The 22,026-nt window shown below is 40.6% G+C and overlaps 4 protein-coding genes and 1 pseudogene across 5 annotated transcripts; 2 read left to right on the top strand and 3 right to left on the bottom strand.

The window, feature by feature from the left end:
• The first annotated feature begins 4,591 nt into the window (after positions 1 to 4,591).
• LOC125585825 (proline-rich protein 36-like) lies at positions 4,592 to 6,694 on the top strand. Its single transcript, XM_048755520.1, has 2 exons — positions 4,592 to 4,597; positions 4,688 to 6,694. The coding sequence occupies exons 1-2, from the start codon at positions 4,592 to 4,594 to the stop codon at positions 6,692 to 6,694; spliced, it is 2,013 nt and encodes a 670-aa protein (XP_048611477.1).
• A 2,631-nt stretch (positions 6,695 to 9,325) lies between these two features.
• LOC106436416 lies at positions 9,326 to 10,572 on the bottom strand. Of its 2 annotated transcripts, none has more exons than XM_022700573.2 (3): positions 9,848 to 10,572; positions 9,513 to 9,758; positions 9,326 to 9,426 (listed from the first exon to the last, which is right to left on the bottom strand). In XM_022700573.2, exons 1-3 carry the CDS (start codon positions 9,879 to 9,881, stop codon positions 9,401 to 9,403), a joined length of 306 nt encoding a protein of 101 aa, XP_022556294.2. In that variant the 5' UTR covers positions 9,882 to 10,572; the 3' UTR covers positions 9,326 to 9,400. The 2 variants fall into 2 exon arrangements, with proteins under 2 accessions (XP_022556294.2, XP_048610283.1); XM_048754326.1 differs by having other exon boundaries at positions 9,326 to 9,437.
• On the bottom strand, positions 9,971 to 11,059 carry LOC125575360 (protein LIGHT-DEPENDENT SHORT HYPOCOTYLS 6-like). The gene is made up of 2 exons (XM_048755521.1): positions 10,586 to 11,059; positions 9,971 to 10,054 (listed from the first exon to the last, which is right to left on the bottom strand). Exons 1-2 carry the CDS (start codon positions 11,057 to 11,059, stop codon positions 9,971 to 9,973), a joined length of 558 nt encoding a protein of 185 aa, XP_048611478.1.
• Positions 11,060 to 12,493: 1,434 nt separating this feature from the next.
• LOC106436423 (ubiquitin-activating enzyme E1 1) lies at positions 12,494 to 17,402 on the top strand. Its single transcript, XM_048754327.1, has 7 exons — positions 12,494 to 12,696; positions 12,866 to 13,203; positions 13,291 to 13,508; positions 13,756 to 14,550; positions 14,935 to 15,803; positions 16,040 to 16,472; positions 16,579 to 17,402. The coding sequence occupies exons 2-7, from the start codon at positions 12,882 to 12,884 to the stop codon at positions 17,173 to 17,175; spliced, it is 3,234 nt and encodes a 1,077-aa protein (XP_048610284.1). The 5' UTR covers positions 12,494 to 12,696; positions 12,866 to 12,881; the 3' UTR covers positions 17,176 to 17,402.
• A 436-nt stretch (positions 17,403 to 17,838) lies between these two features.
• LOC106436419 lies at positions 17,839 to 22,014 on the bottom strand (annotated as a pseudogene).
• Between the last annotated feature and the right edge of the window lie 12 nt (positions 22,015 to 22,026).

Consider the following 22,026-nt stretch of genomic DNA (forward strand, 5'->3'; position numbering starts at 1 on the left):
CTGAGCAAGGTTCCCGAGACCTGGTTCTTCCTCATGTCAGGCACATGCTTTACATTCGTCAAAGTGACCTCACGTCCAAATGTCATCTTCAAAATCACATTGCCGCATCCTTCAATCTTGGAGACTGTAGTGTTTCCCATCTTGAGCTTCTCATGAGTCTCGCTTTTCTGATAGGTGCTGAACATCGCCCTATCGGTGCAAATGTGGGTGGTTGCACCAGTGTCATACCACGATTCCTTGGGGTTGTTGCTTTCAACCATGTTGGCCTCAGTCACCACAATAACGAGATCCTCCTCAGTGAGATTTGCCTGAGCCTTCTCATCCTTGATCTTTTTTCGACACTCAACAGTCTTGTGCCCCACTTTGTGGCAATAGTGACATTTCCCCTTGAACTTCTCCACATTCGCATTGATCTCAATGCCTTTGTTCTTGAAGTTTTTTCCAGAGCTCTTCAGGGCTGCATCAGTTTTGGAAGGCTTGGCAGGAGAATTGGCGTGTGCCTTTCCTTTGCCTTTGTGCTCAACCATGTTGACACTGTGCTCCTTAGCAATGACCTTGTCAGCAGTTCGGTTTCTGGATTCCATCTGAAGCCTCATGATGAGCTCCTCGAGCCCCATCTTCTTCTTCTTGTGCTTCAAGTAGTTCTTGAAATCCGCATAGCTTGGAGGAAGCTTTTCAATGAAGCTGAGAGTTGTGAATGTCTCGCAGATGGACATTCCTTCAGCAGCGATTTCATGGCAAATGAGCTGAAGCGCTTCCACCTGATCCATGATGGGTTTTGAATCCACCATTTTTAAGTCGTGGAATTTTGAGACCACATACTTCTGGAAGCCCGCGTCCTCACCTCTGTACTTCTTGTCCAGTGATCTCCATAGTTCTTTCGCCGTGGGAATCTCACAGTAGACACGGTACAATGGGTCAATGAGACGACCCAAAATGTAACCTTTGCAGATGAAGTCGGAATGCACCCATATGTCAACAGTTGCGAGACTGTGAACATCATCAATCCCGTAAGGAATAAGGGGCTTGTCCTCCTGGATGAACTTGTCCAGCTTCATCGTTGTCAGGAAGAACATCATCTTCTTCTGCCATGTTTTGAAGCCTTTGCCATCAAACTTGTCTGGCATCAGTCCTTGAGTGAACACACTAGGGACCGCCGGAGGAGTTTGAACTGCCACCGGACCACTTGTAGTTGCTGAAACTGAACCCGTCTGATAAAGACCAGCACCGAATAGGCTACGACGAGTGGTTTCATTAGCAGCATTTCCCGCAGGGAGGATAGTGCTTGTTGTTGCTGCAGCGGTTGATGCTGTGTTGTTTCCAACGTTTGTCACGGTTGCATCAGTTGGTGCAGCGTTGAGTGGAGTCTGAATGACATCGGTGGTGTCAATGGGGGTGTTGTTATCGTTCGTCATTTTTCTGTAGAGAAAACATGAAGACGGATTAGTACTCCAATCAACATATAACATATTATTTTTAAGCAAAAAATAATATTCTAAAATCGATTTTCATTTTTGGTGTTTGAACCAAATCGTATCGATATAAGTCTTAAGAAAAAACGTTTTGCAAACTCGCTTACAAGCGTTCGCAGAAACCATTTTTTTATAGACTTAGAATGTTTCACAAACTCGCTTAGGAACACGGTTACTGAAACGATTCATGTATATAACGTTTTAACAATGTATCAAAAACGTTTCACGATAATGCTAGAAAGCAATCCCCAAAGCGTTATGAAATAAAAAGGAAACGTTTCGCGGAAGGGCTATAAAGAAAATCTCAAACTCGTTTTGAAAAGAACATAGAAACGTTTCGCGGATAAGCATATAGCAAATCGCAAACATCGTTTGAATGAAACCACAACAGGTTTGTATGATTCGTATATGAATAAACGTTTTTTCAGTAGTGCTACAGAGCAAAACGCAAACCGTTTACGAGATAAATTACAAATGTTTCGCGGAAGTGCTAGAAAGCAAATCGCAAACACGGTTCCAAAACCCGTTTTTATAGATCGTTCTTCAATCCGATCAAACGCTTTAGATAGAAAGCGAAATAAGAGTTAAGATTGTAGAAGCCGGAAAACCGAATCAAAAGAAACGATATAATATAAACGATGTTAAGGAAAATATATAGACGATTCGAAACCGCAACGAAAATGAAAGCATGGAGTCGAGACGAACCTCTTTCCTTAACTCTTAATATTCGCTCCGTTAGTGCGACAGATTTGTACGAATATGAGTCCCAGGATAAAATCATGATAGGTTATCACGTGGCACTCGTGAAGAACCTCTACGAACTAATATGTCTACGAAATACTCTCTAGAACTTACGTTAAAGGATTTACTGGTTTTGGTTGTGAAAAAACGTCATCAAAAATGAAGGAGGAGACGAGTTTATAAAGAGGAGAAGACGAGCCACTTTCCGCAACTGATGCAGCACGTGCGCACGTTAGCGGAAATCTCACGAGGATCTCGGAGGGGAGGCGCTACGAAACTCCGCAAGATCTTTTCTCGTTTAAACTTATCATCAAGAAGAGAGACAGCGTGTTGTTTTTAAACGAACTACGTGTTGTTTAAAATAAAATGCATGCCATTTTTTGGGAATAAAATGGCAAAACTTTGAGCTTAACTTGGTCCAAAAAAAATAGTCTTATTGGGCCGGAGGCCCTCCACCAAGACCCACGTCGAGCCGACCGGACGGCGGCGGTGGCGCGCGTGGGGAGCCTCCTCCTCTCTGAAGCTGGTTAACCCATGATAGCATGAATGCATATATATATCACTCAGCCTTGGTGTTGCTCCCCGATGTGGGACTTTTGCTTCCCTTTCTCCTTCATTTAAACCAAATTGGCTTTTATTATTATGACCCAAAGGCCCATTTCTTTTCACAGATTTTTAATTATTCTTATAAGCCATGGGCTTAGAATAATTGATCCAACAGATAACTCAACATTCACCACATTTAAAATATAGGTAATGCATATAATCCTATATATTAGCTCTGTTCTTTTCACGAACGTTGCGATCAGCGTCAGCGTCAGAAAAAAAAATACTACGACGGAGTCAAATTTGACGGAACCAAAGATTAAAGTACCCGTTTCATTCTTTGCTGATTGCCGCGCGACTGAAAAAGCTGAGACGTAGTTGACGCTAAAATTTCCAGCATCCGTTTCACTCTCTGCTGATTGCCGCGCGACTGAAAAAGAAGTTGACGTTGTTTCACGGATGTTGTGTCCGCCATAGTTAATAAGTGTACTTTTCTTGACGTTGATGCTAGTCGCAGCATTCATGAAAAGAACAGAGCTAATTAACAAAATTAGAAAGGGATCGATGAAGATGAGAATACCTGAATAAAATCTCAGTAGATCATATCAGATGCTACCATTTCCAAGCATTTGATATATATCCGTTCTGAAAGCACTTGGAGATGCATTTTGATATATCCCCTTTAAAAGCACCTCGAGCTAAGTTATAATGGTGGTCATAACTTTGAACAATTCACTCGAAGAAAAACTTACAAAAAGACATATAAAAAGTACACGAAAATGTTGCTAAGCAAAGTAAATGAAAATATAATGATGGCATATTAACATCGTCCATATCTTAATTAATTACTTTGTGTAGTAGGATAGGTATTTTATCACGAAATTAATTTAAGAATTTATAATGGGACCACCTAACTTGGGGATAGAGACAAAATATGTTAGATGAAACCAAAATGTTATGTGATCAATGAAAGCTGCTCTTCAACTAAATAACAATCAAATTAATCCAAAATAGACATCAACTTTTATATGGATCTCTATATAACAAAATCATATATGCAGATATACCTCCTTCATTCATCTTCGTTTATACCTCAACATTTCACAAAATTTGAATTGACGTAAGTAATTTCTCATATACCAAATTTTGAATATAAATTAGGAACAAACTTCATGATACTAGAGTGAGGCAAACTGAATAAACTCCATACAATTGTCTTTTAAGAGCATGGCCATTAGAGATCTTTCATATAGCTAGTTTCTCACAACAAAAATAAATAAATAGTAAAGTAAGAAAAAATGGTAGTGGTTCTCATCAGGCCTAGTTTTCATTTGAGAAATTCCTATATGTTTATGAGAAATTCATCTTTTAGATGTCACTTATGTACCCAAGGTGCGTTGGGCTAGTGGTTTAGTGCTTGAAGTAGTTCCATTGCACCCTTAGTTCGATTCCCATGGGGAGGGGTGCTTTACGCCATGTTATCGGTATCAGCGCCGGCCGGTCCCGGGCCTAGGGGGGATTAAGGCCGAAGGCCCGAACCCATCCTGGTTTATAAAAAAAAAAAAAAAAAAAAAAAAAAAAGATGTCACTTATGTAGTGATTCATTTATTTTAAAAACAATTAACATCGTTATAGAAAAAATATTAGTTAGTTGGCAAAAAATAAATTAATTTTTTTTTAAAGAGAGACTCATAAATTTCTACGCTCTGAAAATAAATAAACTCTTCCTACTACAGTGAAAATAGTACATGTTTCCTTAATAAAGAGAAAGATGATTTTATACAACATATAGCGAAAGATAAGCAAAATATGTATGATTATTATATTAACCTATGGAGGTAAGGCTCCGGAGGCAGCCGGAGAATCACCATTACTCCCGTCTCCCACAACGATTCCACTCGTTTAATCCACATCAAGTCTGACGGTAGCCGGAGGTAAGGCTCCGGAGGCAGCCGGAGAATCCCTGGCTCTCGTCTGCTCGCGCTTCCGCCTTGCCTCCGGCGCTTCTCACCACTGGTGACCTGCCCCCGCCTGTCCCTGACCCCCCTGACCCCCCCCTCACCTCCTCCTCCTTTCCCCTCTCGCATTACCCTCCCCTTTTCTCCTCAACCTCAAAACTGGTCTCAGAGAAATCTCCCTCTGTCATCTCCTCTACTTCAGAGAAATTGGCTTCAGTAGTCAAATTCCCTGCTTCATCTACTAGAAACAATGGTTCTAAGTCTTCAGCTGCTCCTCTAAGAGCTGGAATGGAAAAAATTCAAAACCCTAAATCTAAAACTACTGCTCATCAACAGTACGTTGTGATTCAACCTAAAAACTCCTCTCCTATCCAAACTAACAAGGCCTCAAACTTCTCTACCTCAACTTATAGACCCCCTCCACCACCAATTTCCTCTAACACCTCCCTTGCTTCTAAGAACAACCTAGATCACACTGTTCCAAGCTTGAACTCCGCCTTAAACCCACCAACTGATGATGTACCCCTTTCTTCTCCTAAGACTTCCGCACAGGACCCTCCTATACTGTCGTCTCAGGTTCTGCCGTCCTCTCAGCCTCATCTTCCTCCAGTGAATCCAGCTGAGCCTCCTCCTAGTCTTCACCCTCCAAGCTCTGCTAATCGTGTTCCTGCAAAAAATCTGGTAGAGCGCATTAGGATAGCTGAAGACAAATCGCTTCACAAGTTAGCCACTCCTACTATTTCTGAGACTGGTAGGCCAAGAGTTCTTATTCCTGATGAGGTTTTCCAAAAAGGAGCTGAGATTCACAAAGACTTCATTGTTTGCTACTTCAATGGCAGACCTCCACCTTTCAAACAGATTCAAAACGTCTTGGATCACATGTGGGGAAAAGGAAAGAGGGTTGAAATCCACAACAACCCCCTCACTAGATCATTGTTAGTCCGTATTCCCAGCGACTATCTTAGGCAAAAGATCCTGGAGAAGTGTATATGGTACGTGGGAGATTCCATGTTTCATACTGCCCAATGGACATCTGCTCACTCCATCTCATCTCCTCCTCTTCATTCCATTCCGATATGGGCTCATCTCCATGGAATACCGCTGGATCTTCGTCACCAAGAAGGATTAAGCTTGGTTGCAGGTCTTGTTGGTTATCCTAAGGAAACTGATGACTTTACTAAGAACTTAGTGAGTCTTGTCACCTCTCACGCCAAAGTGGTGGTCGATTTAACTAAGCCTTTGCCTCCAGTTGTTGAGTTTGTCCGCCAGAGTGGTGAGGTGGTTGAAGTTACGGTCACCTACCCATGGCTTCCCCCCACTTGCTCGCACTGTAAAGAGCTAGGACATATCTCTAAAAACTGTCTCCTCCTCCCACTGCCTTCCCTCAATAAACAGCCTGTAAAGGAGCCTCTTGCTACTCCCTCAAAATCAAAACCCAAAGGCCCTACTACTAAGCGATCTACTACTAACGAGGTTCCCTCAAATGCTGCTCATCCCAATACTGACCTTTCATCCTCTGACCCTCAGGATGAAGTCTCTCTGCCTTCTGAACCAATGCAAGAGGATGTAAACCCAGTTTTACCTCCCTCCCCTTTTAGCCCCCCTATTTTACCTCCCACCTCTCCTCTTCCCCTCCCTGCTGATCCCTCTTTCAAAACCCCCATCCCCCACCCTAATATTGCTTCTCCTGTCCCCACTGCTCCTCATGCCTTTGGCCTTACCGCTGACTGTCCGAAACCTTCTCTTAAAAGATCTCGATCCCATCCTAATATTAACCTATCTCCTTCGCCAGAAAGAAACCATCCCTTCTCAACCATTGACTCTGCTTCTAATCAAACCTCTTTTTTACCTCCCATTAACCCTATTTCTCTACCCTCTAACCCTTCACCCATTCCCGTAACCTCTACCTCAAACTCGTTTGCTATTTTGGACACTGCTGTCTCTCTTCCTGTTGGGGAGGCATCTTCATCCTCCTGATGTATACAAAACTATTTTTTTGGAATGTCCGAGGCATTAATGACCCGGGCAAACATCGGATTTTTTGTCAATGGCTCAATAGCCAAAAACCCATTTTTGGAGCCCTTCTCGAAACCCATATAAAAGCAGAAAACCTTCCTCGGATTATGTCTACTATATGTGCTCGCTGGAACTATGAATCAAACCATGATGAAGATGAGGATGGCAGGATAATAATTATCTGGAAACACCCAGCGGTTGTCAAGATTTTGCATAAATCTCGCCAAATGTTGACTTGTGAAGTTGCCTTGCCAAATGCTCCGCCCTTTGTGTACTCTTCTGTGTACGCCTTAAACACGAGGGAGGAACGTATTGACTTGTGGGTTGATCTACTTCGGATACATCAAAGCTTGTCCCTTGACAATCTCCCTTGGATGATAGGAGGAGACTTCAATCAGATACTGCATCATTCAGAGCATTCTCTGCCTCATGTAAACTCATTTGATGCGTCTATGATTGAGTTTCAAGACTGTCTAACTCAACTTCAAGTGTTTGATCTGAGATTCCAAGGACCTTACTTCACCTGGAGCAACAAGTGTCCTGCCCTTCCTATAGCTAAGAAACTGGACAGATTTCTTATAAACAACAACTCGCTCTCAGCCTTCCCAAATAGCTCAGCCATTTTCATGCCTGCCCTAATCTCCGACCACTCTCCCTGTCTAATTGACTTAGCCCACTCCCTGCCCACAGCCGGAACTAAACCTTTCAAGTTCTTTAACTACCTAACTAAACACCCCCTTTTCACTCAAGTGGTATATGAGGCCTGGAGCCAAGCCGGAAGCGTAGCAACGGATCTTAAGGATCTCTACTGGAAACAAAAAAACATTAAGAATGACTTAATTCAGTTAAATAGAGAGAACTTTTCACAAATTCAAAGGAGAGTTGGTGAGGCTAACACTGTTTTTTTAGATGCGCAGGTACTAGCATTGGAGATGCCTTCCACTCTCAATTTTGAAAAAGAGAAGGAGATGTTTGATAAGTGGAATTTCCTAAGGGCAGTCGAGGAGAGTTATTTCAAGCAGAAATCAAGAGTTAATTGGCTTAAAGAAGGAGACCTTAACACTACTTACTTCTTCAGGATGTTCCAAACAAGATGCAGCTACAACTCTATCAGATCCTTCCTTCTTGCTACTGGAGCTCTAATCACCGACCCCATGGCCATGAGCCTCATCGCAGTAACCCATTTCAAGAGTATCTTGGGGCCTGACTACTTATCTCCTTCCTACATTCACTCTACTCCGGAATGGTTCCAATCCTTATGTCCCTTCAGTGTCGCTTCGGAGCTTCAGATCACCATGTGCTCCATTCCCTCTGAGATAGAGATCCAAAAAATTCTATTTAGGTTGAACCCTAACAAGGCTCCGGGGCCAGATGGTCTCACCTCAGGGTTCTACAAAGCGGCATGGGAAACTGTGGGTCATGAGGTTTTAACTTCTATCAAAGGATTCTTCACTACTTCTTTCCTACCATCTGCCACAAACGCCACCATCCTCTCTCTGATTCCGAAAAGGCAAGGAGCTTCTATGATCACCGACTACCGTCCAATAGCCTGCCTCAACACCATCTATAAAGTGATATCAAGACTTCTGGTCAGGAAACTCAAACCTATTCTTCCAGCTCTGATACTTCCAAACCAGACTGCTTTTGTGCGTGATAGACTCTTGCTCGAGAATACAATTCTCGCAGGAGAGCTCGTTAATGGCTATCATAAAGCTACAGGTCCGAAGCGCATCACCATTAAGGTTGATATAGCAAAAGCGTTTGACACTTTGTCTTGGGATTTCTTGTTCAACTGCTTGAAGGGTCTTCAACTACCTAGCCGACTGATTCACTGGCTCAGAAGTTGTGTGTCTACTCCGAACTACACAGTAGGCTACAATGGATCAGTACATGGCTATTTCAAGGGTAGGAGAGGGCTCAGGCAAGGAGATCCTCTCTCTCCATATCTCTTTGTCATAGCCATGAACAACCTTTCTCACTTACTTAACAACGCAGCAAGGGACTTTAGACTGGACTATCATCATAAATGTCGGGATGCTAAACTAACTCACTTGAGTTTTGCAGATGACCTTCTCATCTTCATTGACGGGTCCATCTCTTCTCTTCAGGCAGTGCTTCAGATCCTTAAAGAGTTTGAATTGCGCTCCGGACTGGCTGTTAGTGTTCAAAAGTCAAGTTTCTTTGCATCAGGTTTATCCCAAGCGGAAATAGATGCTATTCAGGTTTCTACTGGAATGCCAATTGCCTCTCTCCCAGTGAGATATCTTGGTGTACCTCTATCCTCTTCAAAGCCTACTCTCTCTCACTGTGAAGTACTCATTCAGCAGATTAAAAGACGTCTTTCCTCCTGGAGCGCTAAATCCCTCTCTTTTGCTGGACGTCTACTCCTTATCAAGACTGTGATATCAGGAATCAACACCTTCTGGTGTTCCTCGTTTATATTGCCAAAGTCGGTGATCAAGAGAATCAACTCTCTTTGTGGTATTTTCCTATGGAAAGGAGATGTCGAGGGTCATCATACTGCGCGAGTTTCATGGGAAACAGTAACTAAAGAAAAGAGTCAAGGAGGACTAGGAGTCAAGGATTTGTATACCTGGAACAGAGCTTGCACGTTGAAGCTTATTTGGCTGTTGTTCTTTCAATCGGGTTCAGTTTGGGTGGCGTGGTTCAAGACGGAAATCCTGTCAGGGAATCTGAGCAACTTCTGGACAGTTAAGCCTAATAGAAAGTACTCTTGGCTAACTAATAAGTTAATCAAAATGAGAGATGTAATGTTTACCTGGATTAAACTTAAGATTGAGAGTGGCAGAGACTGCAGATTCTGGACAGATAACTGGTACCCGGAAGGAAAGATTTGTGAACTCATGACAGGAGGTAGAAGAACTAGGCTTGGTATAAGACAAGATGCAACCATCGCAAGCTTGTATGACAATGGTCACTGGCTTCTGCCACCGGCAAGGTCTGAAAATCAAGTAAGCATTCTTGCTTTCCTCTCTGGCCTGACAATATCTACTGCTGATGACTTCTACGTTTGGGAAATTGATAGAATAGTTAGCGCAAAATACACTACTGGGCTAGTTTATCAAAAACTGAGAGGAGACTATACTCATATACCTTGGACTAAAGCAGTGTGGATTAAAGGAGGCATTCCTAAGCATTGTTTTATGGTGTGGCTGGTGGTTCTGAACCGCTGCCCAACTCGCAATCGTCTCCAGTCCTGGGGTTTGCAAACTGATACTAACTGTCTTCTCTGTGGTCTTCATCCAGAGAGTCGAGATCACCTCTATTTTGATTGCCCTTACTCGTGGGAACTATGGTCAACTATGGCCACAAGATTCACTTTGAATCCTTTGAGGACATGGGATCGCTCACTAAGTCAGATGCACACACTCTCTGGTAACAGATTCCGGCGTCGTCTTCTCCTGCTAGCCTGGCAAGCGATCATCTACTGGGTTTGGGCTGAAAGAAATTCTAGACTTCATCGACACACTTTCCGATCTCCTGACGTGTTGCTCCGTCTTGTTGATTGTCAAATTAAAGACCGCATCAACAGTCTCCGGGAAGTCAACCCAACAACTTGTTCACAGCTCCTCCAATTATGGTTTCTTGCTTGTGATCCTACCATCGTCTCCGCTTGATTGCTCCATTCTCCGTCTCGTTATTTCTCATCAAACGTTTCCAAATCCGTTTTGGGCTAAACTGCAATGGGTTTCTTAACTATGGGCAATATTTTGTTTTTATTAACTGGGTCTTGTTTTGTAACTGAAGATCATATGGGCTTCTGAACCTTTTTCTATTTTTCTGCGTTTAAATTAATGAAAGTCTTTTCAAAAAAAAAAAAAAAAGTCTGACGGTAGTAACGGCAGCTTTCCGTCTCTTTTTCTGATAAGTAATTCCACGAGCCTTGGCTTGACTCCCTTTGACTTCCCTAAGGTACATCCTAATGGCGCGTGCAGCAAACGGGTTTGTATCCGGCCGTCCACCATTTTCCTCGAAAGCGGCTCTAAGTCGTCCGATCAACGAGTCGAGAGATCCCCAAGCTTGTTTGTGCGGACAAGCGCAAGGAGATGTTGGGTCCGAGTGGCCAAAGAAAAAACATGTTGTCACGTGGACTTTGGTTTTTCCGAATTGGTCTAGGTACTTGAGGAACTCGAGCACGTGCGCGCCGCTGCACAGCGTTAGCGCTAGAGGGGGTTTGTGGTGTCTTAGGTATTGTAGAAACGTGTTCCAGTCGCGGCGTTTCTGTGACTCGTAACGGCTTGGTGGTGGTGCTGACGCGGTTGAAGGTTTTGGGTCAGGTCTGCATGACCAAGTTGCTGGTTCCATGGAGTTTTACTACTTTAATTTTTTTGTACGTTCTTGTGAGTGTTTTTAGAGTGTTTTTAGAGAGTTTTTAAAAGAAAGAAAGAAAGAGTGAGGATTTTTTTTTGTTTAGAATCTGGATGGTGTGAAGGAGAGTTATGTAAGAGAAGAGACAGAAGAGTAGAAATTTAGGAACGTTGAATTCACGTGGCTAATGTCCTTACCAAAAGTTCACCTGACTAGTTTTGTTGAACCGTAGATTTCTTTTTAATAATTAGTTTACGTCTGAAACGGAATCTATCTTGCCTTTGCCATTACGAACTGATTTATATGGGAAACGAAAGAAACAACTAAACGTCTCAACTAATCCATATATACATCAAGCACACAATTTGGTCATTTATTCTCCAAAAGTAGAAAACTGTTCTAATAAACTTAACTATGTAAATAACTAAATATAAATTTCGAGAAATATTAATGCTTATCATGGTATGCTATGACATAAATGATATATTGGTTTTGTAATGAGAAGTATCATAAATGCCAGCAGATACATTTTGACCAGAAGTAGTGTTTGTGACCTATTATTTTTACAAATTAACAACTGAATTCACAATATCAATATATATAATTTAAAGTAGAGCATATGATATTTTCTTAGCCCTAGACATGCACGTTACTGTTTCTGTACCTTGATAACATTTGTCACAATAATAACACTAACTAAAATCTATTAACTAAATTACGAATATCGGTTTTAATATTGGCTTTACACCCGTAAGAAAATCCGGTAATTGAGCTAGTCAACGGTTACATTCACAATGTTAGACATTGGTTACATGTTTTACGACGCCCTATTTTCACTCCACATCATCTTCTCTCTTATACATCACTTTTTTTTCTTCATCATAATTCAACACCCACTAAATTTCTATTCTCTTGGATGGTTTTGTTTTAAAAAAATTACAACACCATGTTCCTTTAACTTTATTCATACTTCTGTGATTACATATTATAAGTAAAAAAATGATTTTTTTCTGTATTCAAATGAAATGAAACAAGTATCTATTTATAGAGTATAAAAAATGATAATTTTGATATAGAATATATATACATAAATAATTATAATTATTATGAAATAATTGATGTTAAATAATTGAGATGGAAAAAAGTTAGTCTAAAACAACTTTTTCTCTCTCTAAATATTGGTCCAATCAATATTCGTCACGTCATGATCCATTTTTTTCAACACCCACTGATAAGTTTCAACACTGATTTTGCCGTATTATATTTTTTACTTTTACAAGAAACCGTTTTAAGCTTATCAACAGTGAAAAAAAAAAAGCTTATCAACAGTGATCTATCAACGGTTGATAAATAGTCTTATTGGTGCCAAAAATACATGACAAGAATAATTGATTAACCTGATCGGTAATTTAAATAATGAACAGAAAATTGCCGTCACAAGTACGCAATGAAGAAGGAAAAATCAGAGCATAGTCGTAAAACGACACCGCTTAGGCATTTCCCATATTCCAAATAAAACCGAACCCCTTTTCCTTCGTCAATAAATCTTCGTTTTCAGTAAAGAAAAAAGATCAGATCTCATCACTCTCTCTCTCTCTGCGATTCCAATCTTCGCTCGACTGTCTTCCTCAAAGGTACGTTTTCGAATCGCCTCTCTTCGTCTCCGAAGAATCGATTCCAAAATTAGGGTTTAGGTATTTCACTTTCCATCATCGCTTTCGATTTCGTTACGAATCTCTTTTTCTCTATGCTTGAACCTCCTCTCGTTTTGATCTCTATGGCGCTCTCTTACGTTTTCCTCAGGTTCCTCCATCACTTTATGCTTCACAAGCGAGCTAGTGAAGCGTCATCTGTTGCTAACGAGATCGTCAGTTCCGATTTAGCATCGCCGATTAAGAGACGCCGCATCGAGATCACTGATTCCGCGTCTGAGAACTCTTCGATCGTAGCTTCTGGTAGTAGTAGCAGCGGCGGTAGCGTCGTTCAGCAGCGCGACATGGCTTTTGGTAATTCGAACCGTCAGGAGATTGATGAAGATCTGCACAGCAGGCAGCTCGCCGTGTACGGGCGTGAGACGATGAGGCGTCTCTTTGCTTCGAATGTTCTCATCTCGGGGATGCACGGCCTTGGCGCTGAGATTGGTATGCTTTTCTTTTGATTTTATCATTGAGATGGTAGTCTTGGAACTTCTTGTATAATTAATTATATTATTATTTGGGTTTTTTCAGCCAAGAATCTAATTCTTGCTGGTGTGAAGTCTGTGACACTGCATGATGAAAGAGTGGTAGAGCTATGGGATTTATCTAGCAACTTTGTTTTCTCTGAGGATGATGTTGGCAAGAATAGGGCGGATGCTTCTGTTCACAAGTTACAGGATCTTAACAATGCTGTGGTCGTCTCTAGCTTGACCACAAGCTTAACCAAAGAGCATCTTTCTGCTTTCCAGGTATGTAGACTTGCTTTCTGTTGGTTCTATTTGATCTGAATCGTTTGTGTACTGGATTGTTGTTAGATATACATTGTTTGAGTAATGATAATTTTGGAACTGTATTGATAAGACATAAAGAAATGGTTACCGTCTTCTTAGACTTTGTCTGGTTCTATTGTTTATGCTTATAGGTAGATATGTACCTTTGTGTGGGTGGTTCTTGTTGGTTGGTTTACGCTGATTTATCTACTTTCCTGTGAAACAGGTTGTTGTTTTCTCTGACATAAGCTTGGAAAAAGCAATTGACTTTAATGACTATTGCCACAGCCATCAGCCTCCTATCGCCTTTGTCAAGGCTGATGTCAGGGGTCTTTTTGGCTCCGTCTTTTGTGATTTTGGGCCTGAATTTGCAGTTCTCGATGTTGATGGAGAGGAACCACACACAGGCATTATTGCCTCCATCTCTAATGAGAACCAGGCATTTATCTCTTGTGTTGACGATGAGAGACTTGAATTTCAAGATGGTGACCTTGTCGTTTTCTCTGAAGTTGAGGGTATGACCGAACTGAATGATGGGAAACCAAGGAAGATAAAAAGTGCCCGGCCATATTCATTCACCCTTGAAGAGGACACTACAGGCTATGGAACATATGTGAAGGGTGGTATTGTCACTCAGGTGAAACAGCCAAAGTTGCTGAATTTCAAGCCGTTGAGGGAAGCTCTTAGTGATCCAGGGGATTTTCTGTTTAGTGATTTCTCTAAGTTTGATCGGCCTCCACTCCTTCACTTAGCATTCCAGGCGCTTGATCGCTTTACATCTGAAGCTGGTAGATTTCCTGTTGCTGGCTCGGAAGAGGACGCTCAGCAGCTTATATCTATTGCCACTTCCATCAATCCGGGGCAGGGTGATTTGAAGGTGGATAATGTCGACCATAAGCTTCTAAGACACTTTGCCTTTGGAGCCAAGGCTGTCCTGAATCCGATGGCTGCAATGTTTGGCGGTATTGTTGGACAGGAGGTTGTCAAAGCTTGCTCTGGAAAATTCCATCCCCTCTTTCAGGTGATATTTCTTTTTTCATGTACTTGGGTTAGAAACTGTGGATACGACAAATAAAACTCAAAGCTCTCTTATTAAAACCTTATCAAGAACAGAAATTAAACAAATCTCAAGAGAGCTATGTTCCTCTCCTTGCCTTACCCGAAAAAGCATCAAAGCACTCTCTTGCTTGGATGAGTTTTGCATCCACGCGTTCATCCATATATAATATGTTAAAAGTAGGTTAAAGTGTAAAAATAATTAGGAATCTTGTAGTTTCTTAAAGCTAGAGATAGAAATCCAATGATAAAGGAACATTAACTGATACGCATCATTGCTCTTTTTTTGACACATTGTTTCTAGTTTCCTAATGGCACCTGATGTTGAACTTCTTATTTTCTTTATCAGTTTTTCTACTTCGATTCAGTGGAGTCACTCCCCTCTCAACCTCTGGATTCTAGTGACGTTGCACCAAGGAATAGCCGGTACGATGCCCAAATATCTGTATTTGGGGCCAAGTTCCAGCAGAAACTCGAAGATGCTAAAGTTTTCACAGTAGGGTCTGGTGCTCTTGGCTGCGAGTTCTTGAAAAATATGGCTCTGATGGGAGTTTCATGCGGAGACCAAGGGAAGCTAACAGTGACTGATGATGATATAATCGAGAAGAGTAACCTCAGCCGTCAATTTCTGTTCCGTGACTGGAACATTGGACAAGCTAAATCAACGGTTGCTGCTTCCGCTGCTGCAGCTATAAACCCCAAGTTCAACATTGAGGCCCTGCAAAACCGTGTTGGCGCTGAGACAGAGAATGTATTTGACGATGCCTTCTGGGAGAACTTAACTGTCGTCGTCAATGCACTGGATAATGTCAATGCGAGGCTCTATGTTGATTCTAGGTGCTTGTATTTCCAGAAGCCGCTCCTTGAGTCTGGGACTCTTGGTGCAAAGTGTAACACGCAGATGGTTATTCCACATCTAACTGAAAATTACGGTGCCTCAAGGGATCCACCAGAGAAACAGGCCCCCATGTGTACGGTGCACTCATTTCCGCATAACATTGATCACTGTTTAACTTGGGCTCGCTCTGAGTTCGAAGGTCTGCTTGAGAAGACTCCCGCTGAAGTGAATGCATATCTCTCTAGCCCGGTTGAGTACACTAACTCAATGATGAGTGCTGGCGATGCTCAGGCAAGGGACACATTGGAGAGGATTGTTGAGTGCCTGGACAAGGAGAAGTGTGAGAACTTCGAAGACTGTTTAACCTGGGCTCGACTCAGGTACTGACACACTCTTAATTAGTACAAGTCGTACGTAGGTTCAGAGTAGGATCGTGGTAATGATGGAATGAAAGATTTTATCCTGTGCTTCTATGGTTATTTTAGTGCTTTTACGTGCAGCATTTCAGGATTCTGAAAATAAGTGAAAAATTATAAGTAAAGTTTAAATAATATTGTCAGGAGGTAAGAAGTTCTTTGTGGAGTCTCATTAATGTGTGTCTATTTCACGTGACCAGGTTTGAGGATTACTTTGTTAACCGCGTAAAGCAATTGATATACACATTTCCTGAAGATGCTGCGACAAGCACTGGAGCTCCATTCTGGTCTGCTCCTAAAAGATTCCCACGTCCGCTCCAGTACTCCTCTTCTGATCCAAGTCTCCTCAATTTCATTACGGCCACTGCTATTTTAAGAGCAGAGACATTTGGGATCCCTGTGCCTGAGTGGACTAAAGACCCAAAGGCAGCAGCTGAAGCTATTGACAATGTGATAGTCCCAGACTTTGAGCCAAGAAAAGATGCAAAGATTGTGACAGATGAGAAAGCCACCACTTTAACCACTGCTTCGGTGGACGACGCTGCAGTCATCAACGACCTCGTTGCCAAGCTCGAGAAGTGTAGGCATAACTTGTCTCCAGATTTCAGGATGAAACCAATTCAATTCGAAAAGGTAAATATTCTCTGATGCTATTCTCACTGAATGAAATCTAATTGATAACCAAGGTTGAATCTTAACCATGGAGTGTTGTTATTTGAATCATGATGTGTGTTTGTAGGATGATGATACAAACTATCACATGGATGTGATAGCGGGTCTAGCCAACATGAGGGCGAGGAACTACAGCATACCTGAAGTCGACAAGCTAAAAGCAAAGTTCATTGCAGGGAGAATCATCCCAGCCATTGCGACCTCAACAGCCATGGCCACTGGTTTGGTCTGCCTCGAGCTCTACAAGGTCCTTGATGGAGGACACAAGGTGGAAGCCTACAGGAACACATTTGCCAACCTGGCACTTCCACTCTTCTCCATGGCTGAACCGGTTCCGCCAAAGGTGGTGAAGCACCGCGACATGGCTTGGACCGTTTGGGACAGATGGGTTCTAAAAGGAAACCCGACACTGCGTGAGGTGTTGCAGTGGCTGGAGGACAAAGGTCTTAACGCGTACAGCATCTCTTGTGGAAGCTGTCTACTGTTCAACAGTATGTTCCCGAGGCACAAGGAGAGGATGGACAAGAAAGTGGTGGATCTAGCTCGGGATATCGCTAAAGTGGAGTTGCCGCCTTACCGTCGCCATCTTGATGTAGTGGTGGCTTGCGAGGATGAAGATGACAATGATGTCGATATTCCTCTCGTCTCCATATATTTCAGGTGAGTATTTATCAAATAAACCAAAAACAGAGGAGAAGATGATGAAACTCTTTTGAAAGAGACAAATGTGTGCGGTTCTGTTTCTTTAAAATGTTTTTTCATGTACTAATTGTTGGTGTGGGTAAATCCACACGTCACCATCTGAACATGTGTCTTGTCAAAACCTGAGTTTTCGTTTATGGCTGAACCCATTCTGCTTAATGGGTTCTGAAATTCGACTATGTTCATTTACATCAACGTAATCAGCAAATGAGATCTATGCATTTGGACAAAAATGTATTTTAAGAAAGAACAAGACACAAGTTAAATGAAGAAGAGTTCATGCGTCACCATAATACCTAGATGATTCGTCAAGTATAAATTATCAGTGATCAGAATAACAACTCACACCTCTTGGCTCGTCTTATCCCCAACGCCAAATGAAAGAGAAAGACGACCAAAACCCTAATGAACATGCTTCTCTGAAAAAGCAATGGCTTTCATTGTTTTTTTTTTTGAACAACTGATTATATTATAAACTTAAAAACTGAAACAAAATGGAGGTTTATGCCCAAATGCTAGCCCATAACAAAGCAAGAAGGAAACGGATGGGCCTTAAGGGCCACTTTAGCTAGATAGTCCGCCTCTCTGTTCTGTAATGGCTTTCATTGTTTGTCTGCAAGAAGATTGGCTTTGCACTAGCTTCTTTGAGAACTGGACCTTTCTGTTCCTTTTGGATACTACCACACACATTAACACCATAACAAGTAGATCTTTCCTTAGATTGATCTTACTAATATAGGTCAAGAATTAAAGTTTCTCAATATATTTCTACTGAACAGAAATGAAAGAAGATTTCAGAAACCATAAAAGAAGAACAAGAAAAGATTTTGGTTAATGAAAAGAAAACTCATCAATACATTTGGGTGAAGCTCAAAACATATAAATAAAAATAAATTGGAATACAAGTTGTATATTTGAAGGAGAGAGTGCATGCATCAAACCATAACACCTAGAGATTTCAAAGAGGTAAATTCGCCAACAGTCATAACCTGTTCACACCACTCAAGTTTACCCCAAATGTCACATCCGTGACGTCTTCCAAGCGAAATCTCCGCATACCAAATCTTCTGTGTTTTTGCACGACTCGGTTCTTCTTCTCTATTACGAAAATAGAAAACCAGATTACTACTATACCGCACAATATATGTCCAATAGGGAAATCCTATCCCTGCCAACAACTCATCCAAACCTTTAACCACTCCCCAGCGCCTCTCCTTCGGATCATACTTGTTTAAGCAGTTCTCATAACTATCGTAGTAGTACATAACGTCATCAAGGACGCACACACCTTGATCCCACTCCTTTGAATTAAGCACCTCATTTGTTTCCCATTTATTTTCTTTTGGCACATAAAAAAAGTTATTCATAACATGCCTTTGTGTAAATCTTATTAGCCATCACCGCCATATAACCATGATGAAACGCCTCAGCTGGCATGAGATCAGGCTCCCACATTTGTGTTTATGTATTGAACACCACCATCACGTCTGACATCATACTACAGTGTCCAAATACATAAACTTTCCCGTCAAGAAAGCAAGCAACTGTATCAGCCATGGGTATAGGCATGTTGGGGAGTAGTTTCCCCGTGTGCGATCTGCAGTCGATGCTAAACGCACTCGATGAAAGTGTCGTATGATCATTATCTGCCCCACCAAACCCATATATCATCGAACCTACCGCGACAAAGCTTTCACCTCTACGCAAACGCAAAAGCGAAGAGATATGAACCATGCAGTGGTTGCCGATGGCTTTCCGGCGAAGAATATACAAACGGCCGTTAGGGTTTCCACTGCTGCTGAGGCAAACATATAGACAGTTCTCTGTGTACCTCAACAGAGATCTTCTCACGTATATCTCATTTGACGTAACAAGTGACCGGAACTGCTTTAAAACGAGGGAGAGAGTTGGATAGTCGCATCTTGGCACACGCGCTAAGATGTCAACCACGATGTCGTCGGGAAGTGACGTAATCATAGATTGTTGCTAGGATTGCTCATTTTCTCCATTTGTTTTGGAAGTCATCTCTGGGATCAGCAATCACCCAATCTCAGAGAAAATATGACACAACTCTAGTTTTAAAGATCAGCCGAGAGAGACACACAGAGAAATTATGACATAAACATACTTTTTACTGATAGATTTCTTTTCTTTTTTTCACATATATACTTGATTTTTTTTCATACTTAGTTAGGTTCCCACATATTTTAACATATTTGTGTCCTTTTAACGACATTTTAATTTTGATAGACCAATATAGAATTCGAAGATTTCTTTCTTTTAACCACATATTTGATATTTTTAACAGACTTAAATTATCACAAATTTGTTTCTTTTTTACCACATATTTAGTTAATTATGACAGATGTGTTAGTGTTCACGTATTTGCTTCCCTTTTCACATATTTACATAATTCTAATTGCTTTACATCGTTTTTATATATTTACTTGATCAACTTAATTACTGTTTGGCTGATTTGTTTCTTATTCCCCACAAATATATTTGAACATAGAATTAATTAATTCTAGATAGAAGCCAAAAAAAAAATGTACTGGTTGAACAAAACTGTTTTATGCAATACATAGTTTTGAAAACCAAATTAGATACCGATTCGGTATAGCTATTGGTTAATTGGTTGGACCGGTTCAAGCAGTCAAATCATTTTTTTTTGTTTTTCAAAAATTAAATATATATAATCATATATTGAAAATATCTTCACCAATTTTTTTTCTAGATATAACATGTTCTTTGGTCTTGTTCATTAATTATAAAAATAATCAATAAGCAAAAATCTAGTAATATACACAGTAAAAAAGAATATTATGTAAATTGAAACTAATAGCCACACAAATGATTGACATTTAAATTACCACATTTATTTATTCTTATAACTTAAATCTCAAGTTTTATGAATATGTCAAAATGAAAATAGTACATGAGAACCTAAGAGAGATATCTTTTACTTTATTTCTTAAGAAAAAAATAGAAAAAATTGAATAGTTGGTATTCAAACATTGATTCTAAGCTTGCCAAATTGATCCGGATCACTAGTTTTACTGGTTTTAGTCGGTAAAACCGGATATTTTCTTTAAATCAATTTTTAAACCAAACTGAACTCGGCTTATTCAACGAGTCACTGTTGAACCGGTTCGCCAACCGGTCCGGTCAGGTTTCCAAAACACTGGATGAAACTCACTATCTGAACATGTTTCTTATCGAAACCTGAGTTTTCGTTTATCGCTGAACACATTGTGCTTTATGGTGGTTCTAAACATCATGGCATCTGAAATTCAACTATGGGGAATGTATTCAATTAGGAGTGTGAGGTGATTTGTATTAGAAAACACTTTAAAATTCAATGTTAATTTAATTGTTATTTTATAAAACACTCTTTAAAACTTGTCTATGTTGTTTATCTATGTTTTAGTAATGTTGAAACATACTCTTTTATATATATGAGGTTGTGTTTTCATTGAATGTGAACATGTTTAAATATTTGCTTGGAAATATAATTTGATAAAATTGGCTAAATAAAACTAATCAAAAGAATATCTTTTACAAAACGTGGCTACAACATAGCCACAACACATACAATGGCTACACCGTGGCTAACAATACCACGTGAACCTGTGATACACTAAAAATGAATCCTATTTACTTCAAGTTAACAGTGGTTGTTGTAATATTTTAGATTCAATTCAATAGGACCAGTTTACACTTTATCTCTATGGGTTCAATATTAAACTAAAAAAATAATTTGTTTTTGAAAGTTGTGAAGCTTAGAAAGCAAGTGACAAGATAGATTAGGGTTTTAAAATGAACGTGAAGCTAGCCTAGAGTGTGTTGAACAGGTAGCGAACGATGCGAGCCAAACAATTATTCAAGTTCATTTCAGTTAAAGTCTAGAACTCGGGTAGCAAAATAACATCAGCCCACTCTCGTGGTACTTCACCTTTTATTGATCGAGCTCAACACCTAAACTTTCGTTTGGATTGAAATGTGATGATAAACATTAAGAGCCGGCTCGATTTGTTCACAAAACACCCTAATATCTATTTTGCTGATTAGGGATGTAATGCTCATTCATGACAAGTCTAGCAACCTGTTACAAGGTTAATGAGTAGGTTCAGCCTAGGATCAAACACTAAGTGATCAATTCAATGCAAGCATTAAAATCAGACATGAATGAAGATAATCAATGGATACTTATTTAGGTTCATCTCACGATCTAGCACTCTAACACCCTAGGCTAACAAGATCGACTACTCAATCATAACACAAGAAAACATAGAAACCAATTCTGAATACATCATGCGATTGAATAGAATAAAAGCTAAGGTTCAGGATAATCTTCTCTATGGCGAGAGAGATGGAGCCGTCTCCCTTACACAGTGCAAATCTGAAAAGTAAGTCTTGTTCTTGCACAAACTAACATAGAAAAATAAAGAAGAAATAGGTAGAGTATATATACGGAGGCGCCGTCAGCTAGGGTGAAAAGATAGTCGGATTAGGACAAATCCCGAAATAAAATCTTAGTTTCCTTAAATATCGGGAGCAGTCACAAGGTTACTCCGCTCAAGAACAGCCGCCAGGTTGCTCCAATTGGTTCTGCGCAGAAAATACCAAATTCTGACTTTTTTCCTTGTTCATCTCTTCAGATGCCTTTCCAGACCTGAATTGACTCAAAATAACTAAAATACTCGACAAAAGCTTTGAAACAATTCAGAAAATGATTGTGCAATGTGTTAGAAACACAACATATCTACCTGGGACAGAAACTGTGGTATATATAGCCACTAAAAATAAAGTGGCA

The sequence above is a fragment of the Brassica napus genome, chromosome C4 (genome assembly GCF_020379485.1).
Source record: "Brassica napus cultivar Da-Ae chromosome C4, Da-Ae, whole genome shotgun sequence".
Lineage (NCBI taxonomy): Eukaryota > Viridiplantae > Streptophyta > Magnoliopsida > Brassicales > Brassicaceae > Brassica > Brassica napus.